We start from the raw sequence: 21,890 nt of genomic DNA, 5'->3' as shown, positions 1-21,890 counted from the left end.
CCCTAACACAGACCTCCTTGCAAACACTGGTTACTGTTGACAGAGTGCCCGGACTGAAGCCCCACAGCTGGGGACTAAAATACAGACCCCTGCAATCATGGGCAACTGATTTGAGAATATATATCAAGATGAGGAAAAGCAAACTGGTCCATCTTAAAATTCTGCTTAATTAAATCCTAAAATTTAAATAATTAATTTTTATAATCATAATCAACTCAAAAATGTTGCTACTTAAAATCTAATCCTGGTTAACGCTGTTAATTTTACAATTCAAACCATTCACTCATCTATTCTCTTATCCATCCAATCAAACTCAGCCACACAGGGCAATGTTGGGTGGCTATTGGCCCGCAGCTACAGCTAAAAGATTGGCGGTTTCAGTGGCGGGGCTTCATTAGTCTAGACAAGCACAATTCAATTAGATTTCAATTAGTCCGACGGTGGAGGTCAGAGACGCGGTGGGTTCCCTAGTAATTAATCCGAAGAGCCGAGCTGAGCTGAGCTAAACTGAGCTGATGCAGGCATCGCAGGGACATCTAGATGGCTGGATGGGCACAAAACACACACACACACACCCTCTGGGGTGTGAGGGAGGGGTGGGGTGGGTGGGATAGATGTCGGGGAGTCAGCCAACAGATCCCCACTGACCTTGATTCACACCACACACACACTCAGTGGTGGGGGGAGGAGAGGAATAGATAGTGATCTGGCACACACACACAAACACACGCACACACAGACACAACACATAGCCATGAGCACACTGAAAACACACACACATACACACGTACATACATACACAAACACACACACACACACGTCTGTGCCATCACACAAAGGACCTACACATGCAGATTCACACTTAGAGAACACACAGGACCCACAGTGGGAGGGATGGAGGGATGGACTGACGGGAAAGAACGGAAGATAGACTCATCTGACAGACTGATGGATGGATGGATGGATTGAGGGAGTGATAGACTAGTTTGACATTCTTACAGAGGGATGAAAGAACGAGCAGCGAGACAGATGATGAGAGAGCAGCGTGGCTGCTGACTGAGAGAGATAGCCAGCCATTCATCCGTCTGACACCCAGGGGATGGGAAGAAATGAGCAGAGAGAGGGAGAATAAGAGAGAGAGAGAGGGAGAGAGAGAGAGAGAGAGAGAGAGAGAGAGAGAGAGAGAGAGAGAGAGTAATGCTGTCTTCACTGTACTTAACACAGCCTCGTCGCTCTACCCCGTGTGCACTGTCCATTGGTAATGCTTCCACCATCTGCTACCATGAACACACAGACACATACTTATGTGCTGCTGGCGGGTTACATCAGCAGCACAAAGTCACATAACAAAGCCCATAGTCACAAATCAGGATTATACAAGAGATCTGGGAGCCGCTATTGCTAGTGTCAACATGGTGTCCTCTGTAACGTGCTGATGAGAACGATTTAAATTTCTTTCATCTATTGGACAAAATGTCTTCCGTTTGATTTGACAGTTGCACTTTCTGAATGCTTTTGAACCCCAGAGCTATCTAAGTTCTCATGAGCAAAAAAAAAAAAGGAAATGAAAAATACACAAAAAAAAACCCAAAAAAACGAGCGAGTTACAGGGTCCTCGGGCAAAAGGGGAAATATTACCTGGCCGTGCTGAGTTCATCCTGTCAGGATGTAGAAACTCGTATGGAGAGCTGGAATCAAATTAGGTCATGCTTATTAGCAATAGTAGGAGAATTTCTGAAGCACACTCGGCAGGTGAAGCGTTAAACCGAGATGAAAGTGATCTGAGGGGATGTGTGTGCATCCCTCTGCAATGTTGACAAAGATGGAGGCATCAGCAAGTCATGCCGTAGAGTATATACACCAGAACAAACATTTGTTGTTGAAGTGTGTGTTTGGTCTCTCCTGTACTGCGACAGATGGCCGCCCAGACTGTTAAGGGTCCAATAGCCCACCGCCAAGGGCCAAAAAACAGCCTATCGCCTCATGTGTTTTCATATGTGTGTATATTTGTGTGTGTGCATGTGTGTGCATGTGTGTGCGCACCCTAGCAGCCATCGTAGGCGATCCTGAAACCCAAAACTGATCTGGTTAATCTAGAGGTGGATGTGAAGGAGGGGGGAGAAAGGGAGGGAGGGGTCACTTGTGCACACACCATGTGGGACAGCAGTCAATCACAATTTGGACGAGCTGGCACGGGCAAGCAGAGAATTAGGAAGGATTATCTTGGGGGGGGGGGGGGCTGGAGGCAAGGGGAGGAGTGATGGGTGAAGCCTGTTTCACCATATCACATAACAGGACGGAGGTGGAGCTCAGTGGCCGTAACCATCTGTCTGTTAGTGTCTGTGTTTAACTGTCTGTCATTCTGTCTGTCAAGTTTGACTGTTTAACTGACGAAAAAACAGGAAAGGTCATATGATAACAAGCAAAATGTAAACCAAAATGATGAACTCAACTGAGAATTTCAGGTTCTCTTGTGAACAAACACCATGTTTACAGTTTTATTCACCAAAACACAAATTTGGAGAACAGGTCCATATCAGAGATGACCAAAGTAGGGGTCGGCCGATGGTCGATGCCTCTCTTTCACCATCCTTCTACCATTGTAATGTCATGATTTAAGAGTCTGAACTTTCACAGCTTATATTAAATCATATTATTTTTGTTATATTCTCATTTCACTCGCTTGGTCGACTGAAGCCGGACGCTTTGTACAGCAGCAGCTGTGTTTCTTTTCTGCAGATCACTCTTAGTGTGCATCTTCAATCAAGCAGCTGTTGTTTTTAGCTTTTCTTCCTCAGTACATCTAGCAGGCTAGCTTTGTCACCCTACCTCATGTCCAACATACATATATGTTGGTGCAGGGACGTGTGGCAGTTGCTGTCAGAGTGAACCGGAAGTGGCGGCAACTACAGTGGTGAGCTAGTCATGTTTTCTGCTAGGGGACAGCAAAGCTCTCACTTAACCCCAAAACAACGATGCTTCTCTATGGACATCATCTAATGCCAATTTTGCCCGACCAAACTACGAAGCTTTAAAAAAAAAATCAAAAAATCAAAAAACCCCATGTTATTTAATTCCAGGTGGTCTGAAGAGCAGTTTTCTTCATGACAGCGTTTGTCAACTCATTGAATTTCTTCTTTGTGTTAACACCACAAACTGTCAATCAGCTGAATGGCATGAAATCAATAGCAAGACGGTCCCATGTGCTTGCATACGCACAATACAAACACGCCTATTTGCAAAAATGTCATCCCAATCTGACTACTTTATCATGTGCGTCTGCCCATACTGCAGACTGGGATCTGATACTTTGATCCATAGATTAAATATGTACTGTATATGACTGTAAGAGGCACTTCTGCTAATAATCTTTTTGACTTTCAATTATTGAGAACACAAGTCAGGAGAAAAGGTGGCTGAAGCTAAACCATAGCAAGATGGCAACTACAATGAAATCTGAACAGCTATATGACTACGCAATCTGACATATCAAGATTTTCGACGAGTAACTTGATCCAAATACTTCACTAAAGCTCCTGACTCAAAGGTATTCTTGTATCTAAAAGCTCAACAGGAAGACTGCAACTTCAGAAAACTGAAGTGACACAGTCCTCCAGACAGACGACAAGTACAGACTCGGATTGCAGACAGCAGACAAACAAGAAAACGGGTTGGATTTTGGCCTGTGATCAAGTTACTTGCCGAATTCACATTAATTAGCTACAGCTGGTCAGACTTGACACAAAAATGATTCAAAACGGGAGGCTGAGTTTTTCTTATACTGCTTTGCGTGATTATTAGCATATGGGTGTTTTTACTTTCTCAACTAATGCCTGGAAACATTCACTCACTCTATTTTTTTTTTACCTGCACCTAGAATGCTGCTCTGTAGAGATGCTTGAAAGGAGTGAAGTTGTGCAACACTGTACAGTAAAGGAAGGATTAGATTTTTTATCTACTCAACTTTAGTCGATACCAGTGCCTTAAAATATGTCCGTGTCAGCCCAGTTAAACTTCGGGTCATGAAACAAACGGCTTTTTATGGCGGTCCTACAGTAGTGGTGAAAAGCTCCAAGACTCTTGCTTCACCTCTAAAACAACTCATGTTAAGTCCATCTGAGCCACACAACAACAGAGAAGTTTGATCTTGGTTCAATAACCAAGTGACAATGCAGTGATCCATACAGTGACTTACATCCCTTTACTTTCAGTCAGAGCCAAACTTTTTCCACATTGTGTCTGAATATTACATCATCTGTGACTGTGTCAGTCTCTGTCTCTTTGTCTTTCTATCATATGGAAATGCAGCAGCCTGTTTTTCCACCACTGGCGATATCTGGATGAGACAGCAACTGTGAAACAGATGCAGGTCTGGGAATGATTGGGAAGGAAATGATTCTATCTGTCTGCTTGTCCTCACTGTCTCCCTGTTTGGCCCCGAGCAAACTCTACCAACACATGAGTATTCACACAGTATAAGCAGGCATGCCTATGCATGGATGCATTCATTCACGAAAAAACAGCCGCAAACAAAACATTTCCTGTTTCTTGTGCCCTTTCTCCTGCTGCTTCAGATCATTCCTCCCTCATTTTTCTGTCTTTTCATTCTTTACTTCCCCTTCTTATCCCCTTTGTTCTTCTCTTTGCACGTGTCGCTCTGAAACAAGCAGAGACACGTTCAGATAGTGCATGAAATAATAATTGGCTGGTGAAATATTTAGAAAAGCGGCACATGAATAGATGAGAAATACCAAGTGTGGCAGAGGAGTGTCAGCGCCACTTGTGAGTAGTGTGCGCGGGTGTGTTTGTGTGTATGCCCTGATGTGAGCAGTAACATAAGCAACAGCTCATTGGTTTGGACTGAGCGTAAATGAAAGACTGAAGGGCTGGAGGGAAGAAGAGAAAAGCAACTTACACATCAACCAAAAGGCGAGTTTCCATCTTTTTATGACACCCTCATATTTTCCACTTCCTTTTTGCCTTAATCCCCTTCCACACATGCACTGTAAAGCTGAATTCATTGACGCATGGCAATTTTAGGACAGCCTTTAGGACACTAGTACAACTAGCCAATGTCAGCTACCCTGTTAATATTAGCAAGTTACCCAAAAGATGCCTCACGGGCCTACAATCTACATTTGCTGTGTGAGAATAGTCGCAAGTCCTCTGAATTTGGCTCAGCACTCCAACAGAAAACGCACCTGCAACTTGACGAGAATCACAGTAGCAGCAAATCATCGTTTGAGGATAGATTCATTTCTCCTTCAATCTCAAAGAGTCGAAAAAGTTACAGTACATTTTATTTTCACATAAAGCTGGGAATACACTGTGTGCTTTTAGAAATGTTTAATTACAACTCACACTGTACGAGTAGATTGCTTGTGATATAAAGCAAAAGCTCACGATCCCACCAGTGCTGACACATTACGGGCTGATTATCATGCCACAATCTGAGTGCTCACACTGTATGAGCCACCTGAGCCTCCAAACTGATCTGGTAACTGAAAATTGTCAAGAAAAAGATTCGTTTGAAAGCTCGATGGAAGTTGTTACGCACTTTGAAGTGAAACAAAATGAAGAATTTGTTGAAGTTGAATGAGTTAATTCAAAAGCGGTTGTAATAACCGAAGTGGTGGGTGTTGAAGCCCACTTTTCTCTGGTTTATGACTGTCAAAACAGGAGGAGGAAGTTTCATCAAACAGAATAAAGAAAAGTCCTAATTATAAGTTATTTGTATGTATGTATATAGCCACTAAAAAAAATAAGACAAGTGCGTGTAAGTCTGTGCTACATATCCAACCAAACACTGCTTCATACAAGAACACTCTTCTTTGACTCCGTCTCTGCAGAAGACTAAACAGTCTTAAGAGAGCCACATTGCACTGAGAAGGAGCTCATTTAGAGTTAGCAGGCCTCTCATTGTCCTGAGAACCGAAGAAAATCTTTCAAGCCACTCGGTCATTCAGAGTCCACACATTTAGCCTGACAGTCAATTAACAAGCCACCAACACACAGAAGACGTATCCATGAGCAAACCAGGCAGTAAACTGGAAGAGTGAGGCAGTCAGACAGACCACTGGTTGACCAACAAGCCCGAGAGAAGTCGGCCAATAACAAGCTGCGGATTACAAACTGAGTGGAGATTGGAGGCCAAAAGAGTCTGGACACAATCCAAGTGTTGCTTCAATTTAATGACAAAGTCAAGAAAATAGTGCGCAGAGTTTAAGAATTGAAAATGACTGAGAGAAACATTCCATGACACTTTTTCTGTTGTATTACTTTTTGCTTGTTCTGTGGGTCATCTGGCTGCAGCTGTATTGTTGTTATTTGACTTTTTGGCATTTTATGGGGCTGCCTTTGAAATCCTGAGCGAAATTGAATGTAAACAAGATTAGGACAAAAGAAAGGAGGGGAATGTCATCTGTGGGAGGTGACAGCAAGCCGCTGTGCTGTTTACGGTACATGGCTTTCATTAAAGCCTCAAATGTTGGGGAAAAAACAAACTGCCCGACACAGCTGCGTGCCAAAAACAAAGGCATGTCTATGCTGACGAAAGCAAGTGACACACATGTCGACGAAACTCATAGTCACATCACATTCATACATTCAGTAAGCACTTAGAAGTAGTGACGCGTGTACTGACACTCTGACAACAAAATAAAAAAACAAACATCAGTTCAGACTCACACACTCCCACAAAAATTCAACTTTTACACACAAACACTCTTATATTAGCTCTGCCCTCATTAATGGAGCTTATGTGATTTCTGTGGCCACATTTTGGCATTAGTTTGTTTACTTGGCAGTAAAAATAAAGTGTTAGCCTACTCAGGGGCAGAGGAGAAATAAGCCCTCCGCGTGCGTGCACACACGCGCGCACACACACTCACAATTTGTACAACTAACACTTGTTTGTTTGAATTTCAACAGTTGCATGATTGTTTCTGTATTCAGTTCTTAAGCAGAAAGAAACTGAATTATTATCATGAACGACATTATATAATTAAAATCAGATCACATTTTGATGAGGTATCAACACTTATTCTGTCATTCAGGAAGTTTTGTTTTCTTTCTTTTTTTTCCTCTCTTTCCCTCAAAAACCTTACAAAACACTGTCTCATCATCATTCTTGAGACTGCACCCACCTCAACTCCTGGGGCTGAAGAAATGTGTAGTACCCACACAAAAACAGTGACAGCTTTTAGTGTATACACACACAGCCATGGGCCCAACATTCAAAAAACATCCAGCGAGTGACGAGAATCTATGGGAAGATGTTTGTGAAGGTGCCATTTCATATTTATGTACAATTTAGACATGAATGCATGTGTATGTGAGTTTAGTCTTCTGTTTGCAAATGTCCTTCTTAAGCATGTAAAAACGCAATAAATCCTCTGTCACAAAACCGCACACACACACACACACACACACACACACACACACACACACACACACACACACACACAGGGGTGTGGCAGCCAATCAAGGGCTTGTACATTCACACCAACAATCGAGGTCAAAGTAGGACATTATTTATTGTTGTTGTTGTCGGTGCACAGCGTGCTCACACACGCACGAGCGCATGCATGCATGCACACACACACACACAAACAAACATGCATGCATCTATGCACGCACACACACCACTATCATTCTCCTTCCTCTTCCAGAGTCAAGCACACATACTTTTATGGAAACACAAAGACAAAAAAGAACATGCTGAACATATTCACACGCACCAAGCCACGCATGGGTTTTTCACACAGTCACGCGACGCCTCAAAGTACATAAAAACATGAAACATAACTACAACTACATGATCATATTATAAAGTAGATCTGAGTTGAAAACAAGCCAACACACTGCTAAAAACATTAATCCATCATAAAGCAGTAAAGAAACATTAAAAAAAACTAATTACACAAACGCACACATTGGCATGTCTCACATAGCTGCACACACACACACACACACACATACACACAAAGTTCCTATAACACTTGCCACAAAAATCCAGCTGAACCAATTACAGCCCCCTGCCTGCTAAATCAGCCCCAAGTTTTAACCTGTTCCCAACACTTAGTGCAGAGAACAAAGTCTGACTTCTACTCTGTTCAAGAAATAATGCCTCCTGAGCCTAGCGTGTACATTTAATCTATTTAAACTGACGAAACCTTCCTTATCGCTCGCAGAGGGACACAGAGGGGTTGAAAGGAAGCACTCCGTCCTCTCTGACAAGCTATGATGTTTGATGGAATGCTTTTGCTGCAAAGTCACTGGGGTAACAGAATGCAGTTGGGTATTTTTTCCTTTTTGCAAGTGATAAACGACGGATTGCTGATAATTTGACATGCCTGATGACCATTTTCACACAAACCGCATATTGCATCTTAATGTCTTACTTCATGATGATATAAAAATCAACTTTTATCGTCATAAAATGTGTTTACTGATATATCAGAATAAGTTGTAAAGTTGTAATGGCAACTGGTTATGCAATTGACAGGTGAGGCTGCAATGTTCTGAAAAACTCACACCCTGACGAAACCCGGAATCCGATACATGAGTTCTGGGGGCAACAACAGCTTTTAAATCAAACTCTCCCAAGTAAATTGATGGACACGTTTTTGGAGAGCTTCATGTCTCCAGCAGTTTGTGATGTTTGCTGCCACTTCATGTACGTCCAAACAACAATTCTGTTTACTTTGTCCTGTTTTTAGAGTGTATTTTCTGGCACCGTACAACCACTCATCAATGAAATGCTGTGCTACGGAGAAGGGATGACAATGATGGGAATTATAATGTCATTTGCGTTGAACTGACTCAAGCAAAAACCAAGTGTGGTCCTGAACATACTTCCAAGAAATTCTAAACCAAGCGCAGCAGGCAAAGTTAATGTTTTCTCTGAGTGTGTTAGAGGCGCAGCGGTCCAGCACGGTTCGGTTTGTATTGCGATTTTGGGGTCGTGGACTCTGTTTGGTTTGTTCAGAACATTAAGGAGAATTAAAACATCTCAGCCAATGATTCACTTACTCTGAGTTGAAATTAATAAAATACATCAATGAACAAAGTCGCTACATTGTGGTGCTGTCATTTTTTTCCGCTCGTGCCTGAACTGCAACCTTAACCTTGGGACGTGTCTTAAACTGGTCGAATTTTGAGGATTTGGTTTTGCATCTGGGTGGTTATTAATGTACTCAAGTAATGAATTGTTGTGAGAAAAGGAGATGAAAAGTCTAGCTTTTCTAGCTACACATTTAACAAGTAACTCAGTTGTGAATTTATAGAGACACACACACTCTCCTGCATCCAAATCTAAACATACACATGGCCACACACACACAGTCTTGCAAACACACACACACACACACACACACACACACACACACACACACACACACACACACAACTGTCCTTTGCACTCTCACACCTCACCACAGATCAAATTTCATAGCAGGACCAGAAATAAAGATCTGTTGGCGGGGGGGGGGGGGGGGGGCTGCGGGAAAAGCAGAGGAGAGACAGAGGAAGAGAGAGATGGAGGCGATCGATCGGTTGGAGTTGGCTCCATCTGGGATTGAACTTTATCACAAACACAGAGCATCGCAGCAGGAAGCTCTCTGATACGCCTCTAAAGGAGAGAACAGAGGAATGTTCACACTCGCATCTCTCATTCATTTTCATTTTTCTTTCCACCCCCGGCGATGCCTTTTTAAAGAATTCTGTCTCTCTTTTTCTTTCTTGGCTCTTAAATCTTTTATTTTCTCCCTTTGTTTTTCACTTCTCGCCGTCTATTCCAGTGGCTGGCTTATTAGCATTCTCTCTGTACATATAATTGATTCCTCATGCCTTCCTTGTGTGAAAATGTCATTCATAATTCTGTGTGATAGCTAGCTGGCTATCCGGCGAGCTAGCTGGTTGGCTGGCTGAGAGTTTGGCTGGACAGCTGACTGCAAGGCAAAGTGAAAAGCTACTGACCCATTTGTAGCAAATAAAAGAGAATGACAACCAAATCTGATTAGAGCAACCGGACCAGGGTCCTTGTAAAACTAATGGCCTCTGCCAGACCAAGCCTAAGCTGTCATTCATCCTTTGTGCTCTTTCGACTTTAACCTTAATTTTAGCCTGGCAGGTAAATTAACTGCAACTTCTCTCTGCTGATGAAGGGTGAAGATGAAGGAGGGAAGGGACTTTAAGGAGGTATTACAGGGGAAGTACTCCTGCACTCACGACCTTTCTTGGTGGTAATGGAAAAGAATTAAGGGTAATTTAACTATCAATTAAATGCTGTGTGTGTGTGTGCGCGTGTGTGTGTGTGTGTGTGTGTGTGTGTGTGTGCCCGCGCACAAGTGTTTGCTTAGCAACCAAGAAGAGCAAATGGGCAGCTGACATTCAGACAGACCAATTAACACACATGCACACACACATTAACACACACAGATATATTCTTGAACACATGCTGCCTCGCATACAAACAAACACAGACGAGTGAATGCTAATGGACATGCATATGAGCGTGTACACACACAGTTATTCACACACACACAAGCCACACACACATGCACACACAAGCTGAGAAGCTGAGAGTCAGCTGTGCCACCTACGCAGCTAACCATCAACAAGATCTCAAAAGCACCTGGTTGCAGCTGACAGCGATGGAGGTAGTGTGTGTGTGTGTGTGTGTGTGTGTGTGTGTGTGTGTGTGTGTGTGTGTGTGTGTGAGACACCTCATGTTACAGAGCAGTCTATATAACTATACTGAGAGGGACAGCAAAGACAGACTGATAAACAAGTGTAGCTCAAGAAGACATAGTAAGCGAACAGGGGGAAAGTAGAGGAAGTACAATAAAGACAAAAACAGGAAAAGAGAGACAAGGATATGGATGACAAAAAGAGGACAGAGACAGACAGGGAGAGAGACAGACAGGCAGATGAAGGGGACATAAGGAGGTGCTTACCGGATGCCTGCCCTGAGGGTACATGATCCCAGGAGAGGAGAGGCTGCCAGTCCGTTTGATGGCCAGGTTAGTCCCCTGGCCCTCCACTCCTCTGCCCTCCACCGGTTACCCACACACACCCACACTCCCACACACACACACACACACACACACTTTTTCACACACTCGGTGAGTCCAGTCCCTCTCTGGCTGTGTTGAAGAGAACAGTCCCTCTGCTTCTTCCTCTGTCTTCTAAAGCAAATTCTTGTTTACACACAACTGAAGAGCGTTGAGTCTGTCGGATGGTTGATCCAACGATGTCATCATGATAAAATGGAGTACCAGACTTTACCCGCTTCTTCCTCTCCTCTCAGTGAAAGTCTTCCTCTCTCCTCCACAGCTTCCTCTGTCTCTCTTTTCCTCACCCTGTGATCAGTCAAGGTCCAAACATAGTGACATGACACAGAGAATTTCATCCAGGCAGCCCCCCTCTCCTCGTGCCCCCTCAACCCCGCCGTCCAATGGCGAAGCAAACAAACATAAACACACACTCAGCTCAGATAGTCTTCTTCTCTGCTTTTTCCTCCTCTCTATGACACACTCTGCTTTGACTGCTGCCGCAGAAAAGAAGAGGAGGGATAAGAAGGAGGAGAAGAGGAAGAAGGAGGGAGGGGAGAAAAGAGAGGGAGGGAGAGAGAGAGAGAGAGAGAGAGGGAGAGCTTTGTTTTTAATATAAATGTGGAAAAAAACGCGAGAGGAAAGCAGGAAAGAACAGCAGGTCAGTGGAGGATCCAGCGGGCTTTTCAGCAGCAAGCCCTAGACTGTAATATATTGTGCCTGTTGGCTTCAACACAAACACGACAGGCTGCTAAAGCTCCTCTTAAGGTGGAACTGAGGAGATAGAGAGACACAGTGGAACAGAGATGAAGAGAGGCAGCAGGAGGAGAGAGAGGCAAAGAGAGAGATGGATCTCTTTTCAATTGTGGTCAGACAGACAAAGCAATCAGTCATGCACAAAGACTTAGGCTCAAACTGATATGAATTCAGATTCACACTCACACACGCTCTGACACTCATACACAAATTCACGATGCAGCCTGAACACACACACATAACAGTCCCTCATAGTGATATGTTTATTACTCAGTTTCACATCCTCGATGAACTGCATCTTGCATAACAGGAAAGCTACACGATTATACTTGATCTCATATAAATGCAGTTGTTAACATGTCCAGGGTGCATTGAAGAATGTTACTGACCCCGTCCCTCAAACCTCCACAGGAAGTGGTCTGATATGGTTGCAGACTTTTGTAAATACAAAATCACGTCAACCAACATACATCAACAACTACCTCCACCATGAACATCGGAAGAACAGATGTTCAGTTCATTAAGAGTTCACGAAGTTCACATCTAGAGAAAACAGGAAAAGTCACAATCGGGTTTTCTTTTCCTAAAGTTGACATGGTAAGACATGTTGCTACTTGCCAGCCCCACCTGCCAGGAAACAACCCAAGCTGGGTAGAGGCAAGGACCTCACGATACATGGGTCACAATATGATTTTATCACCACATAAGGCAATACGGTACATACTGTGATGCATCATTTACCGAAAATGTCAAATTGAGCTTAATATACAACTGGCTATGCGCCAGCTGGAACAAAACTGGCAAAGCCATAACATCATAGTGAAAAATAGAGAGCCTACACGTTCTTGCGTCTCACTGAACAGTAGCACACTGAAATAATATACATGGGTCCTCATTCAATTTCATCACAGTATATTGTGTTACATTGCTAGGGGCTGGTGGTGGGTGATTCAGTACCTGAAAAAAAAAAAAAAACTGTAATATGTTGTTTTGATTTCATGGCGGAGCCCTAAAAGCAAACCTGCACAGGTTCTTATGTAAGAAGTGTTCATAAATGTTTGCTGCTCTGTCTGTTTCAGTTGGTGTTCTACTGTGGTTAAAAGAGTGAAATGACAAATACATCAAGAAAATGTGCCACTTAATCAAGGTAGGTTTAAGGGAATGACATCACCGCAGGTATTCTGAAGTGATACCTTTGCAAAACCAATGGCAGCACCAACGGCTCACCACCACACGTCATCCGAATCAACAAGCCAAGTGTCTGGGGGATTACAACTACAAAATCCCTTAAATATACTGCTAACAGATCATAAAAATGTCTGCCCGTCTTCTTTTGACTCTTGGCTCTTTCGCACATGTTATTTACGGGACGTCCCAGAATGGACAAACTAGGACTTGGTATTTAAAGCTTCTCCGTGTACAGAACACCAGTCTGGCCCCACCGTCCCTTGGCACTGTTCATAATGACTTTATCCAGGGCAGCTCTGCCTTTGAACTTGATCAAACAGCCATTAATCCGACACTGTTGAATTGGACACAGTCAGTCTTGGCATCTGTGGAGGGTTTCCAGTAAGACAGAAACTGCACTTGATAACAAGCAGGTTAGCCAAAGGGCAGCCCCTAAGCCTCAAATAAGGTCACATACAGACATCCCATTATCCAATGCAGTCTAAGACCATACACAACAGAGCAAACCTAATGGTGCCTTATACTAATCCTTCCTCAAAATTATTGGAAAGTTGCGTTGTCATCGTCTCTATGTATTAGCATATGACGTGCTATATTTAGAGACAAACTATGTGAAACTGCTGTCTGGATATCAGGAAGAGGGTGCGTGAGGCTAGGCTGGGTTAATCTGGTATGCAGCACAGACTCTGTCGAGTGGAGGAAAGGAATCAGAGAATGTAACGGCAACACTGGTGAAGGTCCATTACTTATGGAGCTCACTCTTTCTTTCAATAATTCATTATGATGCGATGCAAAGGTTCCCAAACTTTTCAGATCAGGACCCCCAAAATCAAGGTCCCAGAGACTGATGACCCTGACTGTCGCTGTGGTTTTAACACTGCAAACACACGCGCTCGTAGATCGATAGAGGTAGATTTTAACTTCAGATTTTTTTCGTAAGAAACCTTTAACTATAGAAACCAAGACCGTTGTTTCTACCAGGCAGTAAACGTGTGTATTATGGCTGTAAATTTCAGTGCTGTAATGTGTCCACTGGAGTAACTGCAGTTTGTGGCACTTGCACGTTATCTTCCCTGTTCCGCTTCAGTGGGTGCTGCTTAGTATTGACTTGTCCTGGCAGGAAAAGCAGCTGTTTCTAATATCATTTATAGCTGTGTTCTATCCTGAGTCTGAAACACACTGGATACACACACTGGATACGTCCACCCACGACGTGATGACGGTCGCTACAGCCAATAATCATTTTAATCAATCGGGACAGCCGCGCTGACCAGGTCTCCTTCTCGGTTTTGTTTTGTGTTTCATTTGTCTAGAACCTCAAATCGCAGTCAGTGTCACAACTGACATTTTGCCAGCATGTCAAAATGTGCATGCTGGGAACCATTAAAAGATAGTCCATTCATCCCGGGTGGGGTTTTAGGAGACCGGTGCCTCCTCTAGGACAGACCCTGGATCCCCATGTCAACAAGTTGTCCTTCATGCCATGGTCTTTTTAGGTTTCTTTATAAGCTTGCCTGCTTGTTAATTGACCATGGAAGGACATCCTGAAAAACTCCTCACAGAAAGGCTCCAGCTGGGAGGTCGAGCTGAAATGTAAGTCCTTCATGTGGTGACAGTGGCAACAGTCCTTCGCTCAAAAGGAAAATTACAGTCTAATAAATGATCATATTGCCAGAATGTTCACAGAGGATGAGGAATGTTTCCATTTTGAACACTCAATGATCTTTGTGAATGTACTTTCCCCCTCTTTACTGCTCTTCTCATCAGCCTTCATTCAAAATCTCTCCTTCAACCTTTCTCAATGGTGCCCCCTCCGACAACATCGTTCCCCATGTAGCTCGTTGTACTAATCAGCATTATCTAATTGTCTAGAAAGGATTAGGCAGGTAATTATTCCCCTGACTCCTCACACTGGGTTTCAGAGACAGATGGGCAGGTATACAAAAACACACAGACATGCAGACAAATCCGCTCAAATCTACGCTTGTTTATCACCAGCACAGCATGTGCTGTAGTGGTCTTTAGGAGGGTATCGTGGTTATTTTTATTTTGTTTTTAATGCCTTATGGGTTGAATAGATCATTAAATCATAAGATAATTATGGGCACAGTATTGTACTTTTGCCTATTTTTCATTTTCCTACGATCTTCTTGAGCAAAATTAAAATATTTCATAAATTCATTTGCTCACTGACAGACTTATTTGCAGGTTTACATCTCTTCATGTTCGTATTTTCTCTTCTGTTTCCAGAAGTAAATTTAAAGAAACGGACCTTTTCAAGAAGAAGGTCACTGTTGAGCTTTGTGGCAGCATCGAGGTTAAACAACATTTGCAGTAGGTGTTTGTTCAGTTTGGTGGTTTAGCTTTTAATTTCAAGGCATAAAATATTTAGGCTACGTCTGTGCTTTCGGTCTGGATACGTTATGGAGGAAACTTGGGGGAAACAGAGCGCTAAACAGGTCTCAACAACCATACAGCAGCATACAGGAGAAAGGATTGTGGGCGTTTAACAGTTGAAAAAAACAAACAAACACCAAATCAATTATTGGATAAATTAAACTACTTCTGTCCCCAAGCAGCATTTTAAACATACACAAAAGGAGTGGGTTTTTTTTGACCGACCTCGACCCTGGTAATGCATGACGGGCAGGAGGAGGAGGAGGAGGAGCAGAAAAGGATACGGGTTCAGACACAGTCAGCATCTCCAGAGCCAAGCTCAGCATCTACAAACAGAGAGGAGCAGAATCAGGGGGCAGACACTGATCTCATGAGCTGATAATAATGGCTGACGACCAACATCCTACAGAAGGAGGTTTGAGATTGTGTGCCTCACTTCAGACAAAGCTTGGAATAAAGCAGAGCCTGCGCCTGTGAAGAATTGTTAGTATGTAAAGTTATCCCATAGAAAGTCAACTGTTTAGCCAAGCTAGCCTACTGCAATAGTGCTGTTCTGTATAAAGTACAAAAAATACATGAAAACAGCTTGATTCATTCATTAGAGTCTGACTCTTGAGCGTAGGACAAACAGCAAAATTCCCCACAAGGACTGTGTTTCTAAACCACATCTTGAACACATTGATAGATAATAATATTCTTTTGATCCCTAATATTACATTGACTGAGCCTCCCCTGTAACCCAACCTCACACTCTGACAACCTCTGTTTAAGGCAACAGATAACAACAAGTAAACACCTCTGTTATAACACGTGCACAGGTTCAGTCCGTCAGTGCAGGTTTCACTGTAGTGGCTTGTAGCTAACATAGAATAAAATACATAAAATAGCTACAGATGCTTCTCTAATAAAGCTTCGGTTTTCCTCTGAAGTTATAAAATACAACATAAAAGCTTTACTAAATGGGACTCAGGGGGTCCTTACCGAAAAGGTCTTATTTCCCGGATTTCCCGGAGTTTTTCCCACCAACATTACAGGAGACATAAAGCTGATTACAGGGAAAACAGGCTAACAAAAACACCTGTGCAACTAAATCAGCGGGGGATTTAAAAACAACCTGAACCAGTTAAATACGTTATAACAGCATAACTTACAGTAAGAGCGGCTGACCTGTTAGTTATGTGTCTTAAACTTCTTCTTATACCAACAACAAGCTGTGAAAGCGACGGAAAGTCACGTTTCTTCCTTTAACATCTCAATTTATGCAGTTTAGCCCGCTGCTAGCAACTTCTGGGTTCCACCTTAAAAGCTCTTTCTTGTCAGAGGGCCCTTTTCGCCTGCTGATTGGACGAGGGGGATTTCGGTTCTAGCCAATTGTCTTCCGAGAACCCCACGTTGGGTTCTGACGTCATGAGAGAGCCGAGCCAATCGTAACCACTGAGTGTGTAAAGGCGGAGGGAGGAGGGGAGCAGAAGCAGGAGTCTGTGGGGATTGTGGGCATTGAAGTTCCAATTATTCTGCGCGCGCACACACACGCGCGCGCACACACGCGCACACACACACACAATATATATATATATATATATATATATATATATATATATATATATATATATATATATATGCACACGCGCTGTCAGTCACGCTACATAAATGCTCAGTAAATTCAGCCGTTAATTTCAATCCCGCTATTTCTACGCCACACTCACAATCACACTCACACACACACACACACACATACACACACACACACACACACACACACACACACACACACACAGGCTACGGTAGGTACACACTCACTCACACACACTCACACACACACACACACACACACACACACACACACACACACACACACACACAGGCTACGGTAGGTACACACTCACACTCACACTGGGTAAACACTTTGTCAGTGAGGTCCAGTTTGAAAATAAGACCCCCCCAGCAAGTACTCTTTATTGTACTTCAAATAGGGAAGAATCAAAATAGGTGCCTTTGGATGTCAAAAATTAAAATAGTGAATTCTATGTTATGGAAGAACATAAATCATAACCTTCATGGATGTAAGTATTCAGCTGTGACATTCAGCTGCAGTGTCTGGGTGTGTGATTTGAAACGCTACAGTCAATTTACTCAATTTTTAATTTACTCCCATTTTCTATATGTCTTGGCCAATAGCACTCAGTGTGCAACAACACACACACACACACACATTGTGTAAAGCTCATATCATCAAGTTGATATTGCACCATTAGGTGTGTCTCGACATGGTGCGCCATGGTAGGCCCAGCTCTCCACACAACCACATTTAACAACTCTGCTGCTGCAGAGTAAAAATAAAACCCTGCTCCCTCCCATTTCATCCACACTCTTGTCGTTACTTGTATGAATGTGGAGCTTTATGAACATGTATGTTCCTTGCATACTCATTAATGCATGGAACATAACATGTATGGTGGAAAAATGAGGTCCTGCAACAGTCACTGTGCAACAGCAACTGCTCTTAAAGGCATCATATCTTGTTATTTTTACATGAGAGAATAAAATAAATGAAAGTATCAAGTGAGTTTTGATTTTGGTCAAAGGCGTGTGTTCTATAAAGTGTAGTTTGCATTCGTCGAATCTTCTCTGGCGCTACCCGAGTTGATCTGGTTCCTGCCATCTTGGACCGCTACGTACGGCAACGGCGAACTGAATTAAAATACGAACAAATAGAAACAAGCAACGCCAAAAATATTGACAAGATAGATATGTATCAGGGAGATGATGTCAACTTTAACATATAACAAACATATTTATTTATCTATTTGTATAACATAATTCTCAACATGATTTCTCATTTTTAAGATGTCTTTTTTGTTGTTATCTTGTCCCGATAGCTAACAGCTAAAATTACCTTATATGAAACTAAAGCATCACATGCTCTAGGTCAAAATAACTGTTTTTACACCCACATTTCAAGTTTTACAGATAGTGAACAATAATGAATGAACACACTTAATAACACATTGGTAAATTTGACAAATTTTCAACTCCAACGTCATTTGCATGATAATGGTTAGCCATGACACATGCAATCTAAAGTGGTTTGTGCCAAAATGGATGTAGAAAGGCAGAAAGTGAGCATTTTGGAGTTGGAGCTACAGTGCGAACTACAATGCTGAAAAGAGCTCAGATGAGAGGAGGAAATGGGAGGAGAGAAATGTCATGCTATGAAGCGAAAGTGTCACAGCTGCGTCGCTGCAACGCGCATTTACATTTCTGGGGTGCAGCATGTCAACCAGTGATAAAGAAAAAAAAACACAGAATTAAAATTCATTTTTCCTGCAATGTATCATTGAAAAGCTTGATAAAACTGTAATGTTGCATACTCCTGTCCACTTTTTTTTATTTATTCAAACAATTAAAAGAGAATAACTAAAGGCTCGTTTTAATGACCAAACTCAAATGGAAACCTTAAAATATTGTAGCTTGTCTGATTTGCATGACTGAAGTTCAACAACAAGAGGATAATTTGAACTGTATAACAGTTTATATGGAAGAGAGCTTCAGTGATTGCAGTTCATAGAACATCTTTATTAAAGGTGCACATATGAAGTCTCAAGTCGATCTAACAAGTGGAGGATGAACTTGTTCTGTTGAGAAATCCTGCATGTAATCATTTCAAAATCTTTTCACTGTGTTAGCGGGATATTTTTCTACCTTTCTTTTCTTACTGGAACTGCTGCACCCAGCAATGTTTTTTCATAAAATCACATAAGACTGTAAAGACCAGGATTTTTACACACTCCACTGACACAAATCCATCATCAAAACACACACACACACACACACACACATACATGCACACACAGAGTTGTCAGTCAGTAAAAACGATTGGGCCCATGCAGTAATGGGAAATGGCGGAGGGAGAAATTCAATCCGTGTGATGTGGAACTCCGGATAAACTCTGTGCTGGTCTGATGCTGGACATGGGGGAAAAAGAGGCGCATATAAACAGAAATATGGGTACATACACACACACGGGGTGAATAAAACTGCTGTGTGTATGTACGTACCTGTGGTTTGTTACAGGTCCCTCAGCGCCTGCAAACACATGTGACCTCCTGACCTTGTAGTGCAAACATTTTGCTATGTATGTGCATGATACGTGTGTGTTTGCTTTGTGCGTGTGTGCTGTGACCTGCTGGGTGTGACCGTGTATGTCTTTGTGAGATCAGTGTGGCTGTGCAGGTCTGTAGATGTGGGACATGTGCAGGTTCCAGAATTAGCTTCATCCAACTTATTTCCTGGCGGCAGGAAAGAACTATGTCACTCGAGTGTGTGGTGTGTGTGTGTGTGTGTGTGTGTGTGTGTGTGTGTGTGTGTGTGTGTGTGTGAGAGAGAGAGTGAGTGAGAGAGAGAGAGAGAGAGAGAGAGAGAGAGTGACATTTTTGTCATGTAGGAAATGAAATTAAATTATGATGTTAGTGTGCTCACTTTCAGACTTAGGGGGTTTAAAGTTCTACAGGGTGAATCAGTGGAGGGCCTCTAGCTTCTGCATCTTTATCTCTGGCATATTTGATGGTGGTTGTCTCTTAGATGACATCAAATTCTACTTCTAATCATTACTTTTACACCCTGATTTCATTTACAGGGTCATAACTGGATGTCAGAACTTCCTTCACTGTTGATCATGTTGCAGTGAACAAGATGTGAAAAACAAAATGCAAGTCACATGAACGTCTGGAGTTCACAACTCTGTCGTACACGGGAGGTCCATTTATTTCTTTTAGAAAACTATGATTTCTGATGTTTATTACAGTTCTGCTCATTGACCGTTAAGTTTTGGACTCCAGGCTTTGGTCTTCGCATTGATTCTCCTCCGTGTCTGTGCAGATTTGCTTGGTTCTCCTGTCAGTTTCCATATCTATCAATCAATATATTGATAGCTCCTCCAGAGTTTAGCTTTTCAGAGTTTTGTTTATTCTTGATATTTTGGATCATTTTTAGACATTTCACTCCCAGACCACACTGAAATGGATGTTGGGATGGTAGATAGCATGCTAGTTAAAGCAACCTAACAAGCTACAAGTGAGCTAAATGAGCTATTTCTGATCCAAACACAAAACGGACAAAAACGCCTCTCATCCAGGCTATTTAGAAGCCTTTTCAAGTGCCTTTTGGGAAAATATTCCTTAAATTTTAGGAAATTACCAACACCTGACATCCGTATGAGGAAACGAGCCCATTGCGCCTATTATGGCAAAGAAAATGGACTTAACCTACTGTGTTGATACTGAACATCCAGTTTGGGTGTAATCAGAGCTACTGGGCTATGAGCACTTGCTGAAATGTTGATGGACAACCAACAAACAGATGAAGATAAGTGTAAGCTCAGAAAACCCACAAGGAGGTGTCTGCTGACGCGGATGAGTCATGGACCTCAGGCAGTAAGTTGCTGTAAAGGTCAACAAAAAAAAAAAATACTAGCTAACCAATTCCGGATGCTTGGACCTGGACCTGGTCCCACCTGCTGGCAGAGCAACTTTACACTGAAATCAAAGTACATTTGAAAGGTTGCAGCGGATTCTCACATTTTTCATACAGTCTCAATATAATTTAAATATTGGCACCCGAGGAAAATAAACCATGAAACCACATTTTTTTTAAAAAGATACATTAAAAGTCATTCAAAGTTGAACAGGTAAGGATAATAAAAATGTCCTGACATGAGGCTGATGCTCAATCACAGGGGACAGGTGACCTTTATGTGACAGCCTTTGATGTGCAAGGTTCACACACTCACGCAGGAATCACCTCAGAAGAATATTTATGTGATGATTACTGGAAATAACTGCACACACAACAATAATCATGCTAAAGCTGCTTCCAAACAGTGCACAGGTTTACAGATTGGACAGCTTTCTCTAAAACTGCAACAGCTGAATCACCTGATCTAAAATGCTCCAACCCTCAAGTTACAGCGACCTCATAGCTGCGGAGTGTCACGTCACATGTTGGAGTCAAGAGAACTAGAAACATCTTATCCATCTCTTAATGAAGTGTGTCAGATCAGAAAGCCAGGAAATGAGGCAACCGAGCATAATGAAGTCGCCATCCGTCACTGTCTCAGTCTAACACGCATGTGGAGTGGACGGCAGGGGAGGGGGGGGGGGCATTTGGGGTACCGCTGGATGTTGGATGCGTCCCTTAATCAATAAATCAAATGGCATGTACTTGCATGTGTGTGTGCGGTAGGTGTCATTATTTGTGTTATCTTTTTGTATCTAGCTTGCATATAAAGCCTCAGCTTGTTTCATTCATTTAAATTTTTTCTCTATGAACACACACACACGTGCGCGCATGCACACACACTCACAAAGGTTTCACGGATGTGTGTGTGTGTTTGCGACCTGGAATGTGTGTAGTTGTATAGAGTATAAACACATTGTGCCTTAGTGCTGTTTGTGAGGATGCGGTGTGCATACCGTGAGTATCATATGATGAGAAAGA

At 42.5% G+C, this 21,890-nt stretch overlaps 1 protein-coding gene across 4 annotated transcripts in view; it reads right to left on the bottom strand.

Moving 5' to 3' along the window:
* The window catches only part of tle2b (TLE family member 2, transcriptional corepressor b), an 86,286-nt gene extending 69,621 nt beyond the window's left edge, over nucleotides 1–16,665 (bottom strand). Inside the window, exons 1-3 of one of the 4 annotated variants that reach the window (XM_086223254.1) lie at nucleotides 16,563–16,665; nucleotides 15,680–15,721; nucleotides 10,959–11,363 (exon numbers count right to left, since the gene is read on the bottom strand). In XM_086223254.1, coding sequence (XP_086079380.1) covers nucleotides 10,959–10,982 — 24 coding nt within the window. In that variant the 5' untranslated portion in view covers nucleotides 10,983–11,363; nucleotides 15,680–15,721; nucleotides 16,563–16,665. Of the gene's footprint in view, nucleotides 1–10,958; nucleotides 12,516–15,679; nucleotides 15,722–16,376; nucleotides 16,424–16,562 lie in introns of those variants that run through there. The other 3 variants (XM_086223255.1, XM_086223257.1, XM_086223256.1) reach the window with 3 other exon arrangements.
* Between the last annotated feature and the right edge of the window lie 5,225 nt (nucleotides 16,666–21,890).

The sequence above is a fragment of the Aulostomus chinensis genome, chromosome 14 (genome assembly GCF_037954235.1).
Source record: "Aulostomus chinensis isolate RoL2024-O1b breed Wild chromosome 14, RoL_Achi_v1.0, whole genome shotgun sequence".
NCBI classification, from domain to species: Eukaryota; Metazoa; Chordata; class Actinopteri; order Syngnathiformes; family Aulostomidae; genus Aulostomus; species Aulostomus chinensis.
Note: the sequence above shows the minus strand (reverse complement) of the source record. Positions and strands in the feature narration are given on the sequence as shown.